The sequence below is a fragment of the Oncorhynchus nerka genome, linkage group LG8 (genome assembly GCF_034236695.1).
Source record: "Oncorhynchus nerka isolate Pitt River linkage group LG8, Oner_Uvic_2.0, whole genome shotgun sequence".
Lineage (NCBI taxonomy): Eukaryota > Metazoa > Chordata > Actinopteri > Salmoniformes > Salmonidae > Oncorhynchus > Oncorhynchus nerka.
This window is the reverse complement of record NC_088403.1, coordinates 22,395,980-22,417,345: the sequence shown is the minus strand read 5'-3', so window position 1 is coordinate 22,417,345 and position 21,366 is coordinate 22,395,980. Positions and strand designations below refer to the sequence as shown.

Below are 21,366 nucleotides of genomic sequence, written 5' to 3'. Positions count from 1 at the left end.
TGGCCCAGGGGCTTATGGTAACCCTTTAGTAGGAGACCATTCATGTTGTCTGGCCCAGGGACTATGGTAAACCCTTTAGTAGGAGACCACTAATGTTGTCTGGCCCAGGGGCTTATGGTAACCCTTTAGTAGGAGACCATTCATGTTGTCTGGCCCAGGGACTATGGTAACCCTTTAGTAGGAGACCATTCATGTTGTCTGGCCCAGGGACTATGGTAACCCTTTAGTAGGAGACCACTAATGTTGTCTGGCCCAGGGGCTTATGGTAACCCTTTAGTAGGAGACCACTAATGTTGTCTGGCCCAGGGGCTTATGGTAACCCTTTAGCAGGAGACCACTAATGTTGTCTGGCCCAGGGGCTTATGGTAACCCTTTAGTAGGAGACCACTAATGTTGTCTGGCCCAGGGCATTATGGTAACCCTTTAGTAGGAGACCACTAATGTTGTCTGGCCCAGGGACTATGGTAACCCTTTAGCAGGAGACCACTAATGTTGTCTGGCCCAGGGGCTTATGGTAACCCTTTAGTAGGAGACCACTAATGTTGTCTGGCCCATGGACTTATGGCAACCCTTTAGTAGGAGACTACTAATGTTGTCTGGCCCAGGGACTTATGGTAACCCTTTAGTAGGAGACCACTAATGTTGTCTGGCCCAGGGGCTTATGGTAACCCTTTAGTAGGAGACTACTAATGTTGTCTGACAGGACTTGAATATGAGCAGCACTGAAGTGTGTATGTGTGTGTGTGTGTGTGCTAGAAAAGCACAACAGAGAGCATGTGTTGGTCAAGTGTTGTGAAAGCCACTCTTGTCTGTGGTCCCCCCTCCTCCCTCCAGCCACAACAACCCTCTCTCTGTCCTCCAGCCCTAGCTGTGGCTTGGAGAACATGGGCCACTGACCGCCAGGAAACACACACTATCTTACACACAATCATGAAGAGATGGCGAGAGGATCAGGGGCCTACTTGGAAGCTGAAGATAGACCAGAGGATGGAGAGAGCAGCGATTGAGAGAGAGAAATCAGACAGAGGGGGGTAGATCAAGAGAGGAGGATGGAGAGGAACAGAGGTCTTTCTGTCAGTGGAGTTCCGCTCTCTTGTCACTCAGCAAACGGAAGCTCCCCACAGTGTGCTAAAACGACAGATAAGTCACACACACACTAGGCCCTCTGTGCCACTCTGCACAGAGCTGTGTGTTGTTGTTTTTCAGGCTGTAAGGTTTTTGAAATGGGTGAACACACTCACCTGCTGTTTAGATTCACACCAGATTACAGATTGCACACACTCCTATCTGTCTCGCTCCGTTGCCCCTCTTGTTAATTCTTTCTCTCTCGGATCACATCTTTGGCCGTGGCCCCAGCTCAGCATTTCTCAGGAGTGTCACAGTGACGGCGTGATAATTACGTTGCCTGGGTGTTGTTTGGAGCCTTTTATGGTAACAGGCTTTTACTTGTTGTCTGAGAAAACACAGCAACAGAATGATGCTCTGCTCCCAGCTGCCACTTTGTGTACTATGGTTGTAGTGAAACTAAAGTGTGTGTGTGTGTGTGACGGACTGATTTTAAAGTCAGCCTGTGAAATCTCTTTCTGTCTTCGGGTTTCCTCTCTCACTGTCATACCCTTCATATACAGGCTTCGTTTTCCTACTCATGGAGAGAAATGAGTAGGCTAGTTGTCTGTCTCTTGTGTGTGTTCGTTCATATGCTACGTAGGCTAGTAGCCCCACTAGGCCATGCTGAAGCCAGGGGGTCAGAGTATTAAGTCTGCCCCACACAGGGCTCTCTACACGTGGTAGAACACCAGACGCTGTCAGCACATCCCAGTGCCCTTGGAAAGACTGGACAGACAGACAGGACCTAAGGAAAGACCCAGCTAGGGTAGAAAGTAAAACTTTTATTTAATGCAATAAAAATAGCACTTTTTTTTGAAGACCTCAGTGCTGTCCTGTCCCCTGCAGCCAGTCTGTAGAACAGCCAGTCTGCTGTGTGTTATGGTGTTGTTGACTGTGTGTTTCAGCCCCTGAGGACTGTGGGTACCGAGGGCAGCAGCCATGTCCGGCTCCTACGATGACTCCATGGTCGACGTCTCCAGTGACAGCTTCTGGGAGGTGAGACGGTAGACAACATACAGTATAACACATACAATTAACAAACATACGTCATTATATGATATGCACGTAGCTGCACACTCAACTCCCACCCTGCCACACACACACACACCCTCTCACCTGCCCCCCCCCCCCCCCCATAACTCCAAGTATCTCTCCCTCCCTCTCTCTCTCCCTTCCTCTCTCTCTCCCAGGTGGGGAATTACAAGCGGACAGTGAGGCGGGTGGACGATGGCAGTCGCCTGTGTAACGACCTGATGAACTGTCTCCATGAGCGGGCGCGCATCGAGAAGTCCTACGCACAGCAGCTCACAGAGTGGTCCAAACGCTGGAGACAGCTTATAGAGAAGGGTAGGCACACACACACACACACACACACACACACACGTCAGTGGTCCAAGCACTGGAGACAGGTGTGTGTGTGTGTTCCACTCCTTCACCCCTCTGTTCCCGTCACCCCTCTGGACTCTCAGTTCTGCACTCTCCATCACCGTAAGCATGTGTGTTATTATCTAATCATGTGCATCCCCAGGCCCTCAGTACGGGACCCTGGAGCGGGCGTGGGGTGCCCTGTGCACGGAGGCGGAGAAGGTGAGCGAGCTCCACATGGAGGTAAAGGCAGTGCTGATGGGGGAGGACTTTGAGAAGCTCAAGGTGTGGCAGAGGGACTACTACCACAAACAGATGATCGGAGGCTTCAAGGAGACCAAGGAGGCTGACGACGGCTTCCGCAAGGCCCAGAAACCCTGGGCCAAGAAACTGAAAGAGGTTGGGGAGTCGTGCACACACAGACAATACACACACAGACAATACACACGCGTGCAGACAATACACACGCGTGCAGACAATACACACGCGTGCAGACAATACACACGCGTGCAGACAATACACACGCGTGCAGACAATACACACGCGTGCAGACAATACACACGCGTGCAGACAATACACACGCGTGCAGACAATACACACGCGTGCAGACAATACACGCGTGCAGACAATACACGCAGACAATACACGCACACACGTGCAGACAATACACGCACACACGTGCAGACAATACACGCACACACGTGCAGACAATACACGTGCAGACAATACACACACACACGTGCAGACAATACACACACACACACACACACACACATGCAGACAATACACACATGCAGACAATACACACACACACAGAGACAATACACACACACGCATGCAGACAATGCACACACATGCAGACAATGCACACACACATGCAGACAATGCACACACACATGCAGACAATGCGCACACACACATGCAGACAATGCGCACACACACATGCAGACAATGCGCACACACACATGCAGACAATGCGCACACACACATGCAGACAATGCACACACACATGCAGACAATGCACACACACATGCAGACAATGCACACACACACATGCATGCAGGCAATACACACATGCAGACAATACACACACGCAGACAATACACTCAGCATGCAGAGAGAATATATTTATATATATATACGCACACGCAGACAATACACGCATGCACGCAGACGATATATGCACGCATGCAGACAATACATACACGAGCTGGCAATACGCGCACGCTTGCGAGAGCAGGCAATACACGCACGCTCGCGAGAGCGGGCAATACACGCACGCTCGCGAGAGCGGGCAATACACACACACCAGCTTTACCTTGCATTTATCAGTCCGTTGATTTCTGCAATAACCACCACAATTATTCCCATCACCCCTCAGTTCACTTGGACACATATCACTGACTCACTGCTTTCACTGTTTGCAGCTCCTTCTCTCCTGTACTAGCTGCGATGCTGTACAACAAACAGGCCATTAGTGCTATTTATACAATGGTGGGTGTAATCCTGAATGCTGATTCGTTTAAACCACCATCCAGCCGGTGTCTTTCTAAGCAATAAGGCCAGAGGAGGTGTGGTACATGACCAATATACCACGGCTAAGGGCTGTTCTTATACACAACGCAACGCAGAGTACCTGGACACAGCCCTTAGCCGTGGCATATTGACCATATATCACAAACCCCCGAGGAGCCTTATTGCTATTATAAACTGGTTACTAATGTAATTAGAGCAGTAAAAATACATGTTTTGTCATACACATGGTATACAGTCTGATATACCATGGCTTTCAGCCAATCAGCATTCAGGGCTCGAACCACCCAGTTTATAATCCACAAGTTACCACCGGCTAAATCTATGATGTTAGAATGCCTGTTTACTATTTTCCATCTGACTGCTCAATCCACTGTCTCATCAGCCCAGCCTGGCAGTTTATCAACTAGATCTCCACTTTAAAAAGCATCTAGACATAATCTCACATTTTCTTTGAGACTAACATTTTATTTTCTATATAAACAGGCTATTTCATTAGTGTTGGCCATTCATAGGAAGCAGTGGCGTGTAACTTTACACTGGCCACACAGGCAGCTGCTACGAAAGGGAAGGCCATTGTGTGTCGAACCGGCTCTCAGTTTCTCTGTGGCGCCTTGATTGGTTAATGGTGTGGGAAATACACTGGGCTGCTCTGCTGTGCTTTTGGCTAGTAGTAGTGCAGATGAACACATACTCCTACTTGCACAAACCAACACACAAACACACACACTCAAATGATGTCTGATGTCACTCCTCTGACCTGGGAGTTCTGGAACAGTCTGCAGTTTGTAGTGTACCAGTTTCACAATCTGAGTCTTCCTGGCTGGCTGGCTGGCGGGCGGGCGGGCTAACTGTCTTGTCTTAAAAGAAGCGGGTGGAATGGCCTTGTCTACCGCGTGTGCGCACACACACACGTTTCAATCTCGTCATACACACACACACAATAACACTGATAGAACACATTCCATATTTAAAATCTCACACTCCAACTTGCTCTATCTTTCTCACACACACACACACACACACACACACACACACAGATACACACAGACAGCTTCCGTTCTATGATATAATCAGAGCCAATGGCAGACAGGCTGTTCCCTCTGTTCTTTGGCTATGTGGCCTTTATCAGAGATCCCATTATAAGTGGGAGAAGAACATTGCTGCCACTCTGGCCCTGTCCCAAACAACAGGAACTAATGGCCTTGTCCACTTCTCATTCCCCACTTCTCTCATTCCCTCTTTCCATTTGATGTAGATTGAATCAAAACCCAGCTGTTAGGTGGACAGGTTTTGCCAATCGTCAGAGATTTTCCTAAGTCTATTTTAGTTTCCACCTCTTTGTTTACCAGAGTCTGAATTGGGTGCTTAGTCTTTAAGACTTTCATTATCGTATTATTTTGTTACCTTGACTTAATCATTCTCTTGCCTTTCAAAGACCCCCGCCACCATTCCTCTCACCTTTTATTCTTTTGAAAAAGCATTGTTCCTTAGCAGTGTCAGCCCAGCCAATAAGCGACATTATTCCCGCCCCATGGCAAAATGTGTAGAATGGCAACGAATCCCTTTGAAAACGGTCTCGATATGAGTCAGAAACAGTTATTCTAGAATTCAAAAAGTGTAAAGACTACAAAGTGTAGATATGATAATAGTCTAATCTAAAACCAAGTTTGGAAGATCCGTACGCCACAACGGGTAAATGAAGGTTGGGTTTTGATTTGACGATGTCCGTTTAGCCACTAACATGGGGTGAACAGCTGCGGTGACAGCATACAGTGAGACACACCTGCCCAGCGGCTCCGATTTTGTTTACATGAGACAACACGTCGCATATCTCTTTTACTTGACAAATACTTAACCAAACACCTTAGATGTAAAATTGTGCAACTAAGACATCCTCTGCAAAAACGTCAAAATTAATGACAGATTTCTTAAGTTGTCTTAGATTGATTCTGGGGGTTTTAAGGAAGTGAAATAGGCTTCCGTGTCTACAGTGTCTCATGGGGGACAAACATTAACCAATTGCAGAATGAGTCAGGAAACATGCCTCCAAGACTGAAATCTTGTTTTACTAATGAGCAACAGAAAAATACGAGCCAATCAGCGTGTTCAGTGGCTCTTTTAAAACTGCACATTTCTCTCCGCAGCCAAGAGGTGGGCCACTAAATGTTTTGCCTGCGAGGTAGTAGCCTACCAAACTTGCTTATGGCCCCCAAAAGGCTAGAGCTGGTCTTGTTCCTAAGCTTGTGTCTACCACTGAAAGGGTGGAATCATATTGAATAGTCACTTAGCTACTGCGCCATGCTAACTTGGTTATCCATTAGCTACATAAGCATGATGTTAACCGCTGTACCTTACCTTCTCTGTGCCATATGGCAGATGGAGACGATGAAGAAGGTGTACCACGGGGCCTGTAAGGAAGAGAAGCTGGCCACCAGCCGGGAGAACAACAGCAAGCTGGAGAACAACAGCAACCCTGAGGCCCAGAAGAAAATGCAGGACAAGGTGGAGAAGTGCCAGCAGGAGATGGAGAAGGTAGGGATGGGGGTGGGAGGGGGAAGGGGTTACACTGGTGTTAAATCATCTCTGTGTGGACACGTGTTTTATGTCTATGTTGTGTGTCATGGCTGGAATGTGACTCTGTGACCATTTGAGTATCCTGACAATATGGAGCAAATGTTTCAGCTCCGTGTGTCCATGTGTGTGCTTACCTGTGTGTATGTCTCCTTACCTGTGTGTGTGCTTACCTGTGTGTGTGTGTGTGTGCTTACCTGTGTGTGCTTACCTGTGTGTGCTTACCTGTGTGTGCTTACCTGTGTGTGTCTCCTTACGTGTGTGTGTGCTTACCTGTGTGTGTGCTTACCTGTGTGTGTGCTTACCTGTGTGTGTGCTTACGTGTGTGTGTGTGTGTGTGTGCTTACCTGTGTGTGTGCTTACCTGTGTGTGTGCTTACCTGTGTGTGTGTGCTTACCTGTGTGTATGTCTCCTTACGTGTGTGTGTGCGCTTACCTGTGTGTTTGTCTCCTTACCTGTGTGTGTGCTTACCTGTGTGTATGTCTCCTTACGTGTGTGTGTGCTTCCCTGTGTGTATGTCTCCTTACGTGTGTGTGTGCTTCCCTGTATGATCCTCTGGGTCCCAGACTAAGGAGCGCTATGAGAAGTCTCTGGAGGAGCTGGACAAGGTGACTCCCCAGTACATGGAGAACATGGAGCAGGTGTTTGAGCAATGGCAGCAGTTTGAGGACAAACGCATCACCTTCTTCAAAGAACTTCTGCTGGAAGTCAAGCATCACCTCGACCTCTCCACTAATCACAAGTAAGACACCTCCGCCTCTCCACCAATCACAAGTAGGCTGTGACACCTCCACAAATAACGAGGAAGACCCCTCCACTTCTCCATATCAATTCCAAATGGACCCCTAGCCTCTGCATCCTAACCTTCATAGCTTTATTTGCCTTCTGATTGGCTGCTATTCAATCCTCTTGTATCTACAGGAGTGGTTAGGGCGTAGGGGATATGGGTCCATTTGGATTTCTACAACCCAGATCTACCTAGAGGGGGGGATTTGGGATTGGGCATGGTTCACCATCCATCATTAGGGAAATGCTGATGTACCCTCTCGCTCCCTTTCTCTCGCTCTCCTGTCTTCCTCTTCTCTCCCTCTCTAGATTCCAGACAGTCTACCACACGTTGGAGGACACTATCTCTGCTGCTGACGCTGTGGAGGACCTCAAGTGGTTCCGCTCCAACCACGGTCCTGGCATGCCCATGAACTGGCCCCAGTTTGAGGTACGGGATGAGTGAGAAGGATGGGAGAGGAATGGGGGAGAGAGAGAGAGGGGTTTAGCTCCAATGAACTGGCCCCGGTTTGAGTTACGGGGAGAGGGGAGATGATGGGAGAGAGAGTGGGGTTTAGCTCCAATGAGCTGGCCCCAGTTTGAGGTATGGGGAGAGGGGAGATGATGGGAGAGAGAGGGGTTTAGCTCCAATGAGCTGGCCCCAGTTTGAGGTATGGGGAGAGGGGAGATGAGGGAGAAGAATGGGAGAGAGAGAGAGGGGTTTAGCTCCAATGAACTGGCCCCAGTTTGAGGTACACGTATTGAGGAAATGGGAGAGAGAGAGAGTGGTTTAGCTCTAATGAACTGGCCCCGGTTTGAGGTACGGGGAGAGTGGAGATGATGGGAGAGGAATGGGAGAGAGAGAGAGGGGTTTAGCTCCAATGAACTGGCCCCAGTTTGAGGTACACGTATTGGGAGAGTATTGAGGAAATGGGAGAGAGAGAGAGTGGTTTAGCTCTAATGAACTGGCCCCGGTTTGAGGTACGGGGAGAGTGGAGATGATGGGAGAGGAATGGGAGAGAGAGAGAGGGGTTTAGCTCCAATGAACTGGCCCCAGTTTGAGGTACACGTATTGGGAGAGTATTGAGGAAATGGGAGAGAGAGAGAGTGGTTTAGCTCTAATGAACTGGCCCCGGTTTGAGGTACGGGGAGAGTGGAGATGATGGGAGAGGAATGGGAGAGAGAGAGAGGGGTTTAGCTCCAATGAACTGGCCCCAGTTTGAGGTACACATATTGGGAGAGTATTGAGGAAATGGGAGAGAGAGATTTGCTCAGTGTCGGTGAACGGTTCTGAGTTTGAGGTACATGGTGAGGCAGAGACGTTATTACATTGGTATTAATAACTCAACAAGATTTATGGCTCTGTGGAAAAATTCCATTGGAACAACTCTTCCCACTCCGCCGTTTCTCCCTCTAGGTCAGGGGTGTCTAAGTCATTTTGCTTCGGGGGCTGCATTCTGTCTTCGAGGTCCTAAGGGTCGTGCTGAATATGCTATTTCCATGTCGTCAGAATTTTAAAAAAATAGTCCCTAATTAGATCTGTTGCGGTGACCGTATTTCCGCCACAACAGCAGTCACAAGTCATGAAGGCAGTCAAATTCCATGTGATCGTTTAATCACGGTAATAAGGATCTCCAAGCTCTGATGCTGCTGATGGTCATTAGTAGCCTACCAAACTTGCTAGCTGCCTGGCAATCAGCACTCTATTGTCCCTCTAGTCACTCTGACATCAATGCAAATGTAATAACAAATCGAATCAAACACTTAATGAGAGCTCATGTTGCGCAACATTTCAATAGGCGATGCAATTGTGAGAAAACAGTGATGACCTCTACTAAAAAGAGGAGACTTACCTTTCTATAGGCTAGGCCTACTATATATATATTTTTTTAACTTTCCTAATATTAAGCACATTGCTTATATTTACAACAGGAGTATAGCTTACCTGGCTGGCAGGAAAATAAACCACGGGGAAAGTGTCCTCCATGCACTATTTAAGTGCATAGATGACATGTATTTGTTTCCGCTGCCCCTGTTTCGATACAGGTGAATGATAATGGTCCCATTCGAAATCAAAACAAATTTCACACATATGTTATTTAGTATATGTGAAGACCAGATTAAATCAAGAATAGTCTGATGGGTGACAATATTAGCTTGTGAATTATATATTATCACTTGTGAATGATGCCCAGCATAAGAAACAATGCCTTTTTTGTGACTTTTTCTAATCATACTCACACACCTCATGTAGCCTAACCCATAGGCCGATATGTTTTAATAAGGTTTGTATCACAACTAAAGTGGCCAAATAACTTCTTTAAAATGTAGCACATTAATCAGCTTTACAAAGAGTGTAGAGCCTAAATGGCATTCATAAGCAGTGAGTGAGTTTCAAGTTTTGTAAAGATAATTTTCACCATAAAAATGCACCTTTATAATAAAGCATTACATGCATAATTGCATTTGCTGTCACTTTTGATAATGGTGTTTTCCCGCTAATGGAACATTTGCATTTATTGCTTACTACCATGTGCACATTTTTTTGCGCTTATAATGTGAAAAAAATAGCTAATAGTTTATCAATATTTTAAGCTAAACGTTCTGATCTGTTGTGTCAATCACATTGTGTAATAAAATAAATTATTTTTAATGTTTTTAATGTTGTATTAATTTGGGATCTAGCGCATCCCACAACTGTCCCAGACTATGTTTGGAATATTTATTTCTCGCACAGAATAGAATAGGTCAAAATGTGTACTATGGGGGATGGTAGATTGACATAGGCTAATGCTTTTGCTGTTCGTTAGGCCTACTCATCTTGTTGGCTGACGAAAAGTAAATGTGGACAGTTCCAATATCTTCAATATACACTTCGGAATTGGATAAGGATGCACACTATTGCGTCCCCCATGTGTCTTTCTTCACTTGTAGCCTCTGACCGATGACGTGATTCGGCGCAACGCAAAAGGCATGGATTTTTGGGGGGGTGCATTACAGCCAGGGGATGCCGCCAGGACATTCTATGGATTATCAAGTGCTTGTCAAATTGTGAATGAGTGGCTGATGTAGTGTGTACAGCCTGCGCTAAAAACAAAGCAGCACTCATGCCTTTCGAGCAACTTTTTTCAAATCCTCATTAGTCGCGTCATGCGACCTTACAATGTATTTAAAAATCAAAACGTATAGACCAGCGTTTGTAGAACAACTAAAGTTACATTAATAATAACTCTAAATTAAGCATATAGGAATACCTGTTTCTTTGTTAACAGCTCAACACAGAATAACCACACGTGTGCACTCCCTCATCGCTTGGAGAAAATATGCTTCCTATTTTATTCAGCTTTGTTCAATTGTATTCTTCACACTATTAAATAATGCCATGGAATTCTAAGCAAATCTTGTCTGCTAAATGAACTAGTGTAGCCATCAGCCATTTGGCATAGCCAGATCAGGACCTAACATACGGACAACTCAGAGTATGCTATTCTGTTAAACATTTTCTTCATATCATGCTTCTTTAGACCTGTCTAAAATAAATAATGGTTTAATTGTGATGGTGTAGGGCTATATTACATGGGTTTATTAGACTTTTAAAATGTAGATGTTCTGAAGGTCTGCATCAATGGCTTGGAGGCTGTGTGTGGAAGCCAGGAGATGTTAAACATGTTTATGTTAATTAACAGTCAATTACCGTGAGACCGATAGTTATTTGCTTGACAATCACCGGCTGATGAAATGCCATGACAGCCGCATCTACCCGTTGTTATTTGATTTATTTTTTATGCTCCCTGAATGTCTAGTGATTATTAGCGAGCTGGAAGGTCAAGAAACTATAAATATAGATCCATTATATTTTCTACACTGTTTCAATTTGGATTTAGTCATTTTAAGGTGCATTGAGTTCGTCAAGGCATTCGTCGAGTTGTACTTAAAGCTATAGTAAGGACATACTGTGACGCGTCGTACCACACAAAAGCCCATTGTGACAGTGTGCAATCTCCCCAGCATTTTTCTGTCATTTGATAGGACACACACACACACACACAGATAGACACCAATCCTGTCTGTCAGGTTGTACCGAATACTGACTTGTCTTCAATGCGCAGATCGTAACCAAGCTCTATCCAAGAGGAACTGATGGCGCTGTCACAACATAAGGGCATGGCGTTGGTGTCAAACCATGTTACAAAACAGAAGATAGAAAAGCAAAATAAGGAAATAAGTGCCCCCTGGTATGGATTGAGGAACACTGATTTTGCACCTGCTCTTATCCAGTTACTTTACATAGGTTCATTCAGTAATTAAAAACAAGCATTTGAGTGAGGTAGAATCTCCTCTGAAATCGATGTTCGTAGTGCTAGAAGAAGAGCATTTAAAAGGACCATAACACAAACTCCACATCAACATAACACTAAATTGAAGAGCAACGTTTATCACGACACCTCTTCATGATCACAGACTAACTGATACTGTGCTTAGATGTTAAAGCATTGTTCTTTAAATGGCTGTTCTTTACTTGGAAATAATGTTCCTGTCTTGTCCAACCCCCCCCCCCACCCCTCCATTTGACAGAATGTGGACTGGTCCCGCTCCTCTAGGTCCAGAAGGTCCATTGTAGTGAGTTCTGCCTGGGAAGGACTATTCTATCACCGTGGTTCCTGGGGGGAGGGTTATTTACCTCACTCCCCTTCCTCTGTTTGCATTTTCTCTTTGTGTGTGTGTGTGTGTGTGTGTGTGTTCGGTTTATGTGCCCATTCTGGCCCTCCTAATGCTTTACGAGGAGCACCTGAAAACACACAAGGAAGTGCACACACACACACACACACGTCTGTCTGATGAATGGCCTCGTCACCACGTCTGTCATGTATGTCCCGTGTGGGGATGTGCGTGACTACTCCTCCCCCTGCCTCATCCTATGGATGTTTGTCTTCCTGGATGTCTGTATTCCAGAAGACTCCTTCTCTCATCTTTCCCTCATTCAGAGTTCCTCTCTTTAACCTTTCACCCCGTGGTGACTTCTGACCTCGTGTCAGCCCCTGTGAACCCTGCAGGGGGTCACATGGTGCCTGCCAGGTCATGTGATGTAATTTGGCCCTCTGGGTTCACCAGTCAGGCCCTAAAACTGACCTTTGAACTTCGAGAACAACCCACTTGTTATATCTGTGGGAACAGGGAGTGACTTGGGAAAACGTAGAGTTATATGGGAAATGTAATCTCCAGAGCTGTAGTAAGTCTAGGGCCCTCCTAAACACAGCCCCTATGTAATCTCCATAGAACCTGTAATAAGTCTAGGGCCCTCCTAAACACAGCCCCTATGTAACCTCCATAGAACCTGTAATAAGTCTAGGGCCCTCCTGAACACAGCCCCTATGTAACCTCTAGAGCTGTAGTAAGTCTAGGGCCCTCCTAAACACAGCCCCTATGTAACCTCCATAGAGCTGTAGTAAGTCTAGGGCCCTCCTGAACACAGCCCCTATGTAACCTCTAGAGCTGTAGTAAGTCTAGGGCCCTCCTAAACACAGCCCCTATGTAACCTCCATAGAACCTGTAATAAGTCTAGGGCCCTCCTGAACACAGCCCCTATGTAACCTCTAGAGCTGTAGTAAGTCTAGGGCCCTCCTGAACACAGCCCCTATGTAACCTCTAGAACTGTAGTAAGTCTAGGGCCCTCCTAAACACAGCCCCTATGTAACCTCCATAGAGCTGTAGTAAGTCTAGGGCCCTCCTAAACACAGCCCCTATGTAACCTCCATAGAGCTGTAGTAAGTCTAGGGCCCTCCTAAACACAGCCCCTATGTAACCTCCATAGAACCTGTAATAAGTCTAGGGCCCTCCTGAACACAGCCCCTATGTAACCTCTAGAGCTGTAGTAAGTCTAGGGCCCTCCTAAACACAGCCCCTATGTAACCTCCATAGAACCTGTAATAAGTCTAGGGCCCTCCTGAACACCGCCCCTATGTAACCTCCATAGAGCTGTAGTAAGTCTAGGGCACTCCTGAACACAGCCCCTATGTAACCTCTAGAGCTGTAGTAAGTCTAGGGCCCTCCTGAACACAGCCCCTATGTAACCTCTAGAACTGTAGTAAGTCTAGGACCCTCCTGAACACAGCCCCTATGTAACCTCTAGAACTGTAGTAAGTCTAGGACCCTCCTGAACACAGCCCCTATGTAACCTCTAGAACTGTAGTAAGTCTAGGACCCTCCTGAACACAGCTCCTGTCCTTCTGTGGATAGAGTCTCAGTATTGGACTATGTTAAAGTGTGTGTGTCTCTCTGTGGGCCTGAATTGGGACAATGTTCTCCTAACGTTGGGATGAGGTTCTGTTGGCGTTGGTTGGGATGATGTTTTGATTCAAGCCTGCTCCTTAGCTTCTGGTGGAGGTTTGTGATGGCTCAGTGCTATGTCTGTCTTTATGGTGATGGATGTGTTTACCTTAACTATACACACACACACACACACTGTTTCAGTACTCCACAGCCCTGGTCTTCAGTGTTTAGTCACAGCCTGAGAAACGTTTGCCTAATGTTACCTAGTGATTGTGCTAGTTAGCGCATTGGAACTTCCAATAAGTGTGCACTTGGGTGTAAGTGTGTGCATTATTTCAATGCTTGTCCTTTGTGTAGTATTGTTGCTAAGACAAGCAGTTTTAATTACTAATCTTTGAACATTCATGCTGAATCCGTTTTGAGCTGAGCATGTGACTCATGTTCATCTGTGTCCGAGGGTGCGTGACTAATCGTGTGTGTGTGTGTGTGTGTGTCAGGACTGGTCCATAGATTTGAACCGTACACTGAGTCGCCGAGAGACTAAGAAGAAGCCCTCCGAGGGAATCACCCTGACGGGCATCAGCCAAATGGAAGAGCAGCAGGCAGCCAAGAGCAGCAGCAGGTAACCACACACACACACACACACACACACACACACTGTCAGGAAGTGGGAAGACATTTATCAAGTTGCAGTAGATAAATGTGTCGGAATGTAGCTTCCAATACTCTCTTACCACTGCTGCACACATTCCACACACTGCTTCCACATCTAAACATCATAGTTAATGTTCCTCCACACACAAGGCTCTCTTCACACATTCCACACCACTTTCACATGTAAACATCATAGCTACTGTTACCTCCACAACAAGGCTCTCTGCCGCTGATCGGGAACGCTGGTAAAGCATTCCGGAGAAAAGCCTTTGGAATGACGTCTTCCACCACTGAGTTGTTGCCATGGTCACGGTAAACATTCCTGTAACAAGCCCTGAGAAAACAGAAGTGCCCCACTGGCTGTAAAGGTTGCAGACTGGTTCATTTACGCCAAACATGACCCATGGTGTGTGTAGGGTGGGTACTGGGGAGTGTGTGTGTGTAGGGTGGGTACTGGGGGAGTGTGTGTGTAGGGTGGGTACTGGGGGAGTGTGTTAGTGGGCGCTGGAGGAGTGTGAGGGTTGTTAATGAGAGGAATGTGAGGCACGCAAGGCATTTGACCTTTTGGTATCCATCAGATGTGCATATTGCCAAACATGGGTCTGCATCGCCCTACCAGCATAAGAGACACGTATTGTATACACTACTGTATATCTGTGTCTACAGGGGTGAAGGTGAGTGTGTGTTGATCAAGATTAGTTGTACTTACAGTGGAAATTCATTTTCACAGCTCACGAAAGCACAAGCAATAGACTGAACAAACAATGGCCATATAAGGAAAAGGGGGTCAGAGTGAAATTCTTGTCTGGACCGAGGTACAACTTCACTCCTTCCTTATCGTGTTCACGCATTGAGAGTTGGTCCACATTTCTGCGCTATAGCAAAATCAAAGATAGATGTACTATCCCTTGTAGTGGTTCTATCTGGCTATCCCCCTTAAAGGGATAGTACATCTATCAAGCTATCCCCTTAAATTGATAGTTTACTGCTATGTGGGCATTTTATAATTTGCTCACTTTAAAAGTTGTTTATGGGCAACTAATACTATTGAGTATTACGCTCTTTATATATATCTCTCTGTCTCTCTCTGTCTCTGTCTATCTACAAAGAACACCGAAAAGCAGGCTGATATTGGTGTGAGACCTAATATAACATCATTAAGGATGTGTGAACGTCTTCTCAGTCTTTTTTTATCTGACTTCTGCCAACCAAAGTTACATTGTTGCCACCGTTCAGTGTTTGTTTGGTGTTTCAACTCCTCTGAGAGAGATTTGGTTATCTCAGAGAGCATGGCGCCATGACTGTCAATAAAGGTGTCCACAGTGCAGTGACGTTGTGATTGGACAGATGGCTACTACGTGCCATGGTCCAACTGCACTGTAAGCATACGATGTACATACAACACTACAGTAGGTTCCTGGTTGAAGTTGTCTCTAAGCACAGGTCTAGGATCAGCTGACCTTCCCCAAATCCTAACCTTAGCCATTGGGGGTAAATACAAAGCTGACCGTAGATCAATGTCTAGGGTAACTTTATCATAATTCGTTCTCACAACAGACTAGTGTGGAATTCCAAATCTAGCCCCAGCCTCTAACCCAAGGTACTTCTCTAGATAATATATATTTTTTAAAGATAGGTGTCACTAATATGGTAATGCTTTGACCTAGCCAATCAGAGGGGGAAATGGAGCTATTACCATATTGCTTAAACCAATCTGACCCTATCAGATCTAACTCAAATGTCTAGGGAAATGGGCTATTATATGGGTCAAATTGGAATTCAGAATGAATTCCTGGTGAAGTGAAGAGTGTGACCGTTTTCTCAACCCCAGAGCGTATCCGCTGGGGAAAACACTGATAAAATGCTAGTAAAAGCATCACACATGTTGTGTGAATGGAAAACTGACCATTTCTTATTTGTTAACTGAACATGTTTATTTTGTGACTGTGTCCTAGTGTCATGATGGATGTCTAAAAACCATACGTACCCAGCGTTGCCTCGTCAGTGTCCTCAGACTGGTCATGTGTTTGTGACTGTGTCCTAGTGTCATGATGGATGTCTAAAAACCATACGTACCCAGCGTTGCCTCGTCAGTGTCCTCAGACTGGTCATGTGTTTTTTTCTCACATGGCTCATATGGTCTATTTGATTGGTTATGGTTGGAAGTGTCACTTGTGTACAAGTTGTGTGTCCATTATGTCTTAAACCCTCATATCCAAAGGTTTTCTGGATGTCTGGATTCAGGGTGTGTATGTGTACAAGTATGTGTTTTGGGGGGTGTGTGTGTGTGTCACAAATGCCTCTCTCCGTGTCTCCGTGTCGTCAGCCTGACTGTGCCCACAAGCACAGAGCCGGTGGGTTCAAACCCCTTCGAGGATGACGACGAGGATCTCCAGGGGACCGAGAAGGAACAGCCCGCTGTCGTCAACAACAACAACCGCAGCAGTCCGCTCAATGTCAAAAAAGTGGAGGAAGTGAAAACGTTGGTGAAAGAGAGACCCTCTCCCCCCTTTTCTTCCCCCTCTCCCTCTTCTTTTTTTTCTCCTCTCCCTCAGTCTTTGGGTGAATTTAGTATTTTAGTGTCACACACGTGTTTCTCAGGGTTGCACGTATTTGTTCCAGCCAAGCACGAACACACAGGGCTTGTTGATTAGTTGAGTAGTGGAACCAGGTGAGCTAGTGCTGGGCTAAGACAAAAAATGTGCACACCTGAGAAACACTTCAATAACACACTATTGAGGCACACCCTTTCTGTCCTCATCTTTATTTTTCCCTTCACTCTTTCCTGTTATTCTTCCTCTCTTTTCCATTACTTCTCTCTTTTATTCCTCTCCTCATCTATCCTTGTACCCTTCCTCTCCTCCCTTTGCCTTCTCTCCCTCTGTAACCCCTCCTTTTTTTTCTCTCTCTTTTTCTACCACTCCCCTCCTTTCCCCTTTCTCCTTCCCTCTCCCTGGCTAGCGGCAGACTGTGTTACGGTGCATGGGCTCTCAGTGAGCGATCACACCAAACCTACATTAGTCATCACTCCTAACAGTGCCAAGTCCAGAGCATTCTTTCTGCGTGTATGTGTGTATTTTTCCTGTCGGTGTTTACTTTACAGTCAGATCTGTTGCAAGTTGGAACTTAAAAATACAATTTCTATAGAATTTAGACTTTTAAACAAAAGCCTTTCTACAACTTAGTGAGGAAACCTATATTGGGTCCTGTTTTACATTAGGGCTGATATTGACTCAAGGCAGGACAGAGAAACTAGCACTCATAAAGTCAACGGTGTGTGTCTGTCTCTCTGGCGTAAAGCAGGAACTATGAGATGCCATTGGTGTTTGAGTGTACCAACTGCAAGAGTCTGACTGTAACCTGGCTTCAGAGAGCGTGTGTGCGTGAGGATGTGTGTGTGTGTGTTTTATGGGTTTTCTGACTGGGGAAGAAGGGTGTTTGTTCATCTGGGTACTGTACATCTACCTCCCTCTAGTGGTGGATGGGGTGAACTCCAACCATGCTTTTGTACTGTACTCGTGTCATTGTGTTGCCTTGCCTTGCCTTGCCTCAGCACTCTGTCTGTGTCCATTCCAAGTGGTGTCAAAGCAAACTCACAAATCCATTCGCCAACAAAACCTCACAGCATTGGTTTCCTAAAAGGCATGTCCCCCCCCCCCATTGGCTGATATGAGAGAGGAAGGGAGAAACCTATAGTCTTTCAGTCTTTGTATCCGGGCGGATTCGGAGATGCATTTGCTGGGCCTTCTACATGTTGTGCTGTACTCTACATTGGTGTCGTTGTTTTTATGCCCTATTAACTCTTTTTGTTCCTGCTTCTCTCGTCTGGCATGATGGATTGTCCAATCGGTGTGTGAGCAGGGCAAGTAACATTTTCAAATGTCCCTTATGTTGATTGCTGCTTCTGTCTGTTCAGCGTCAGTAGTGTGGAGAAGTCGCAAGAGTGGTCGGATGAGGAGACTGGGGTGAACCCGTTTTCCATTGAGGATGCCAACGGCGATGGGAACCCGTTTGAGGTGGAGCCGGCGTCCTCGGGGGTGTCTGTGGCCGTGCGTGCCCTCTACGACTACGAAGGACAGGAGCAGGATGAACTCAGCTTCAAAGCAGGTGTGTGTGTGTGTGAATTCACTAAAGACTATGTGAGTTAAGAGACCCCTGCCCGGTCCCCCTATTCTCTAGTCTGCTGTCCTGTATGACCACCGCTAAGTGAAAGGACTGGATGTCTCCACCAGTCTTATTTTACTTAACTGATCTGACAGGACATGGCATCTATGACAATTAAAACACAGAGAAAAGTGAGTGAGGCTGAGTTGAGTCACAAATCCTTTTTGAAGCTGCTCAGCAGAAAGACATGCTCATCTACCACCATCTTTCCACATAATCATCTGTCCATTCCTCCCTGTTTTCCTTTTTGTCCTGAAGGCGAGGAGTTCACCAAGATAGGAAACGAGGACGACCAGGGCTGGTGCAGAGGGCGCCTGAAAGACGGCGTGGTGGGCCTCTACCCCGCCAACTACGTAGAAGACATCCAGTAATGACCGAGCGAGGGACGAGGAGGAAAACGAGAGCAAGGATGGGGTGAAGAGGAAAAAGAAAGTGGAGGAGATGGGGCAGGAGGGTGGGCATGGTAGGCTTCGCATTCGCCCCTCTCACCGTCTCCCCCTACGTGGGAGTGAGTGAGTGAGTGAGTGAGTGAGTGAGTGAGTGAGTGAGTGAGTGAGTGAGTGAGTGAGTGAGTGAGTGAGTGAGTGAGTGAGTGAGTGAGTGAGTGAGTGAGTGAGTGAGTGAAAGGGGTGGCAGAAGGAAGGGGTTTGCCCATCGAAGAGGATGATGTTGTAGCTCTCTCTGTTGTATCTTCCTGGATCCCATGTCGTTAAGCACAAATCTTCCTACAACTACAGCCTGCCCTCATTGTCAGCCTTTATGATGGGACACCCAGTACAGAGTCTAAAGCCAGCTACAAAAGCAAATGTTACTTAAAGCCATTACTGTTACAGAAGAAAATATATAAAAAGCTATTTGAAACATGTAACCTTCCAATTGTAGCTTGAAGTTATGAAGACGTTGAAAGAATTAACCGATTTAAAAGATGTGAACAGACATGGGAGAGGATATACATGTGTCCCATTCACGAGGTCTAGCACATTTTAGATTTGATTTGAAACTGATTGGAGACCTAAAAGTAATCTCAGTTGAATCTTTTAATTCATTTTTGTCATAGACAATTGGTGATACATATTTTTTGTTTTATAGATCTGATTCTATTGTAACATCAATTTGCAGTCCAGGATCTGATTTGGTAGTCTTATGTTGAAATAAGGGGAATTCCTAATTGTATGTTATTTCTTGCTCTGTTTTGAGCATCCTTCACCCCATCCTTTTGACAGTAATCAAGGTTTTATTTTTTTCTCCACATGAAAGCCATTTGTCTGAAATATCAGAACCTACAACCCTGTTTTCTTATTTGACTTTTCAAATATTTTGAGAAAAGGGCTTGGAATTCATGGCAGTGCCGGTTCAGAACAATTATCTTTCTTATCTGATGCTTATAGTTCAGATTTGTCTTGTTATGCCTTTTTTTGTATTTTAAATCTGATTTGTGTTTTGCTCAGCGAATAGTTGATGAATGAGAGAAACCGAGATGATGAATTCTATCCAGTTCTTCCACCGTCACCAACCAGCCTGGTCTCAGAGCATTTCATATTATTCTGTAAATGCTCTGAAACCATGTTGCGCCAACCCACATTTTAACAATAAGTGACGCACTCAGAAGTTCTCCTGTAACCTTTACCCCTCAACTTTAATTGATTGTATATTCTTTAATTGTTTCATTGTATCGGCTCACCTATTGATTGTACACGTTTGCTGGTCATTCTAGTATCAGGGACATTCACCAGGGCACATAGGGCTCTGGCCAAACGTAGCACACTATGTAGGGCATAGGGTGCCATTTGTGACAGCCTCTATTCACTCAATTGACTTCACATTCTGTTGGTAGATTCTTACATCGTGGATGTTGTTTTGTCTTTCCACACTGAATGCTTGGCAATAAGGTGTGTCACTTGAAGCTAGGAGCTTTAGCTGTAGCTTGCACTGGATGTCCATTCAAAGCTTTGGGAGAATATACTTTTTTTTTGTGGCAGCAAAACAATGTTGCACGTTCAGCAATAAAAACCACAGCTTTTACTGTTTTTCACAAACTAGAGGGTCCGATTTAATAAAAGTATGTTTGCATGTAAATAGCGAGGAACCTATGAACAAATTTAAGCAGTTATAGATTAGGGAGTTGTGATTTAAATTTCTATTTGGAAATCAAAGACTGTTAATTTATAAGATGCCTTAAGTGCTTTTGTTCTCTGTCAGATGAAATGCTGTGATTCGGAAACAAATCCATTTGTACAATAATTGAATGTTTTATGGCGAATGTCTCGTGAATTTGCTGTCTTGTTGCGTTTGTAAATATAATGTAGTATCTCCAGAGGGGCCAGAGCCTACTTATGATTAGTAATTGACAAATAACTGTGAGATTATATTTCTCATTTTCTTTTAAAAGTGAATGATTGACAAACACTCCCTTAAACGCCACCACATGTGCATTACCAGTATTGGCAAACTATCTGTTATTTAGGACCTATCCCAATTCCCATCTCGAGTATAGGTTTCTCCTATTGGGAGTTGACGTTATGGCTCTTACGTTGTTGTGAGTACATTATTTAGCAAACACTGTTTACGCATGATGCTCCTGGAAATATCCCCTACATTTTATGCCTACAACCGCATATCGAAAGAAGGAAGATTGATTTGGTTTGATATTAGTTTTCTGTCAGTGTGAGAGGTTATGCTGTGCGTTTCAGGTCATGAGATGTATATCATTGGTTTCAGGTCATGCCATCAACAGAACACTGCAGCACACTTTACTTGCACAACTCAGTTTGCCAATGTTATCCCACAGCATACATTATAAATGAATTGAACAAAAAGAGAAGTTTTACTGTTGTCATTCCTTTTTTTTTCAATTAAACATACAGTATCAAGGATAATAGAAATAAATTGATTTTTTCTACCCAGGCCTCCCATGGTTACAATAATGCCCACGTG

The 21,366-nt window shown here is 45.3% G+C and overlaps 1 protein-coding gene and 1 long non-coding RNA gene across 5 annotated transcripts; one reads left to right on the top strand and one right to left on the bottom strand.

Annotated features, from left to right (window-relative positions):
- Positions 1-1,876: 1,876 nt before the first annotated feature.
- On the bottom strand, positions 1,877-14,777 carry LOC115132934 (uncharacterized). The gene is made up of 3 exons (XR_003864160.2): positions 14,475-14,777; positions 6,364-6,481; positions 1,877-2,096 (listed from the first exon to the last, which is right to left on the bottom strand). It is a non-coding gene; the product is annotated as an uncharacterized LOC115132934 (long non-coding RNA).
- LOC115132933 (protein kinase C and casein kinase substrate in neurons protein 2-like) lies at positions 2,021-21,331 on the top strand. 4 transcript variants are annotated; one of them, XM_029665655.2, is made up of 11 exons: positions 2,021-2,103; positions 2,298-2,454; positions 2,636-2,871; positions 6,385-6,540; positions 7,146-7,321; positions 7,675-7,795; positions 11,920-11,964; positions 14,112-14,236; positions 16,595-16,750; positions 18,185-18,375; positions 18,691-21,331. In XM_029665655.2, the coding sequence occupies exons 1-11, from the start codon at positions 2,047-2,049 to the stop codon at positions 18,801-18,803; spliced, it is 1,533 nt and encodes a 510-aa protein (XP_029521515.1). In that variant the 5' UTR covers positions 2,021-2,046; the 3' UTR covers positions 18,804-21,331. The 4 variants fall into 4 exon arrangements, with proteins under 4 accessions (XP_029521515.1, XP_029521516.1, XP_029521517.1 ...); XM_029665656.2 differs by lacking the exon at positions 11,920-11,964; XM_029665657.2 differs by lacking the exon at positions 16,595-16,750.
- Positions 21,332-21,366: the final 35 nt, after the last annotated feature.

Coding starts and splice junctions, on each gene's coding strand:
- LOC115132933 (XM_029665655.2), top strand. CDS start 2,047: ATGTCCGGCTCCTACGATGACTCCATGGTCGACGTCTCCAGTGACAGC. Junction 6,541..7,145: donor GCCAGCAGGAGATGGAGAAG/GTAGGGATGGGG, acceptor TCTGGGTCCCAG/ACTAAGGAGCGCTATGAGAA. Junction 7,796..11,919: donor TGAACTGGCCCCAGTTTGAG/GTACGGGATGAG, acceptor TCCATTTGACAG/AATGTGGACTGGTCCCGCTC.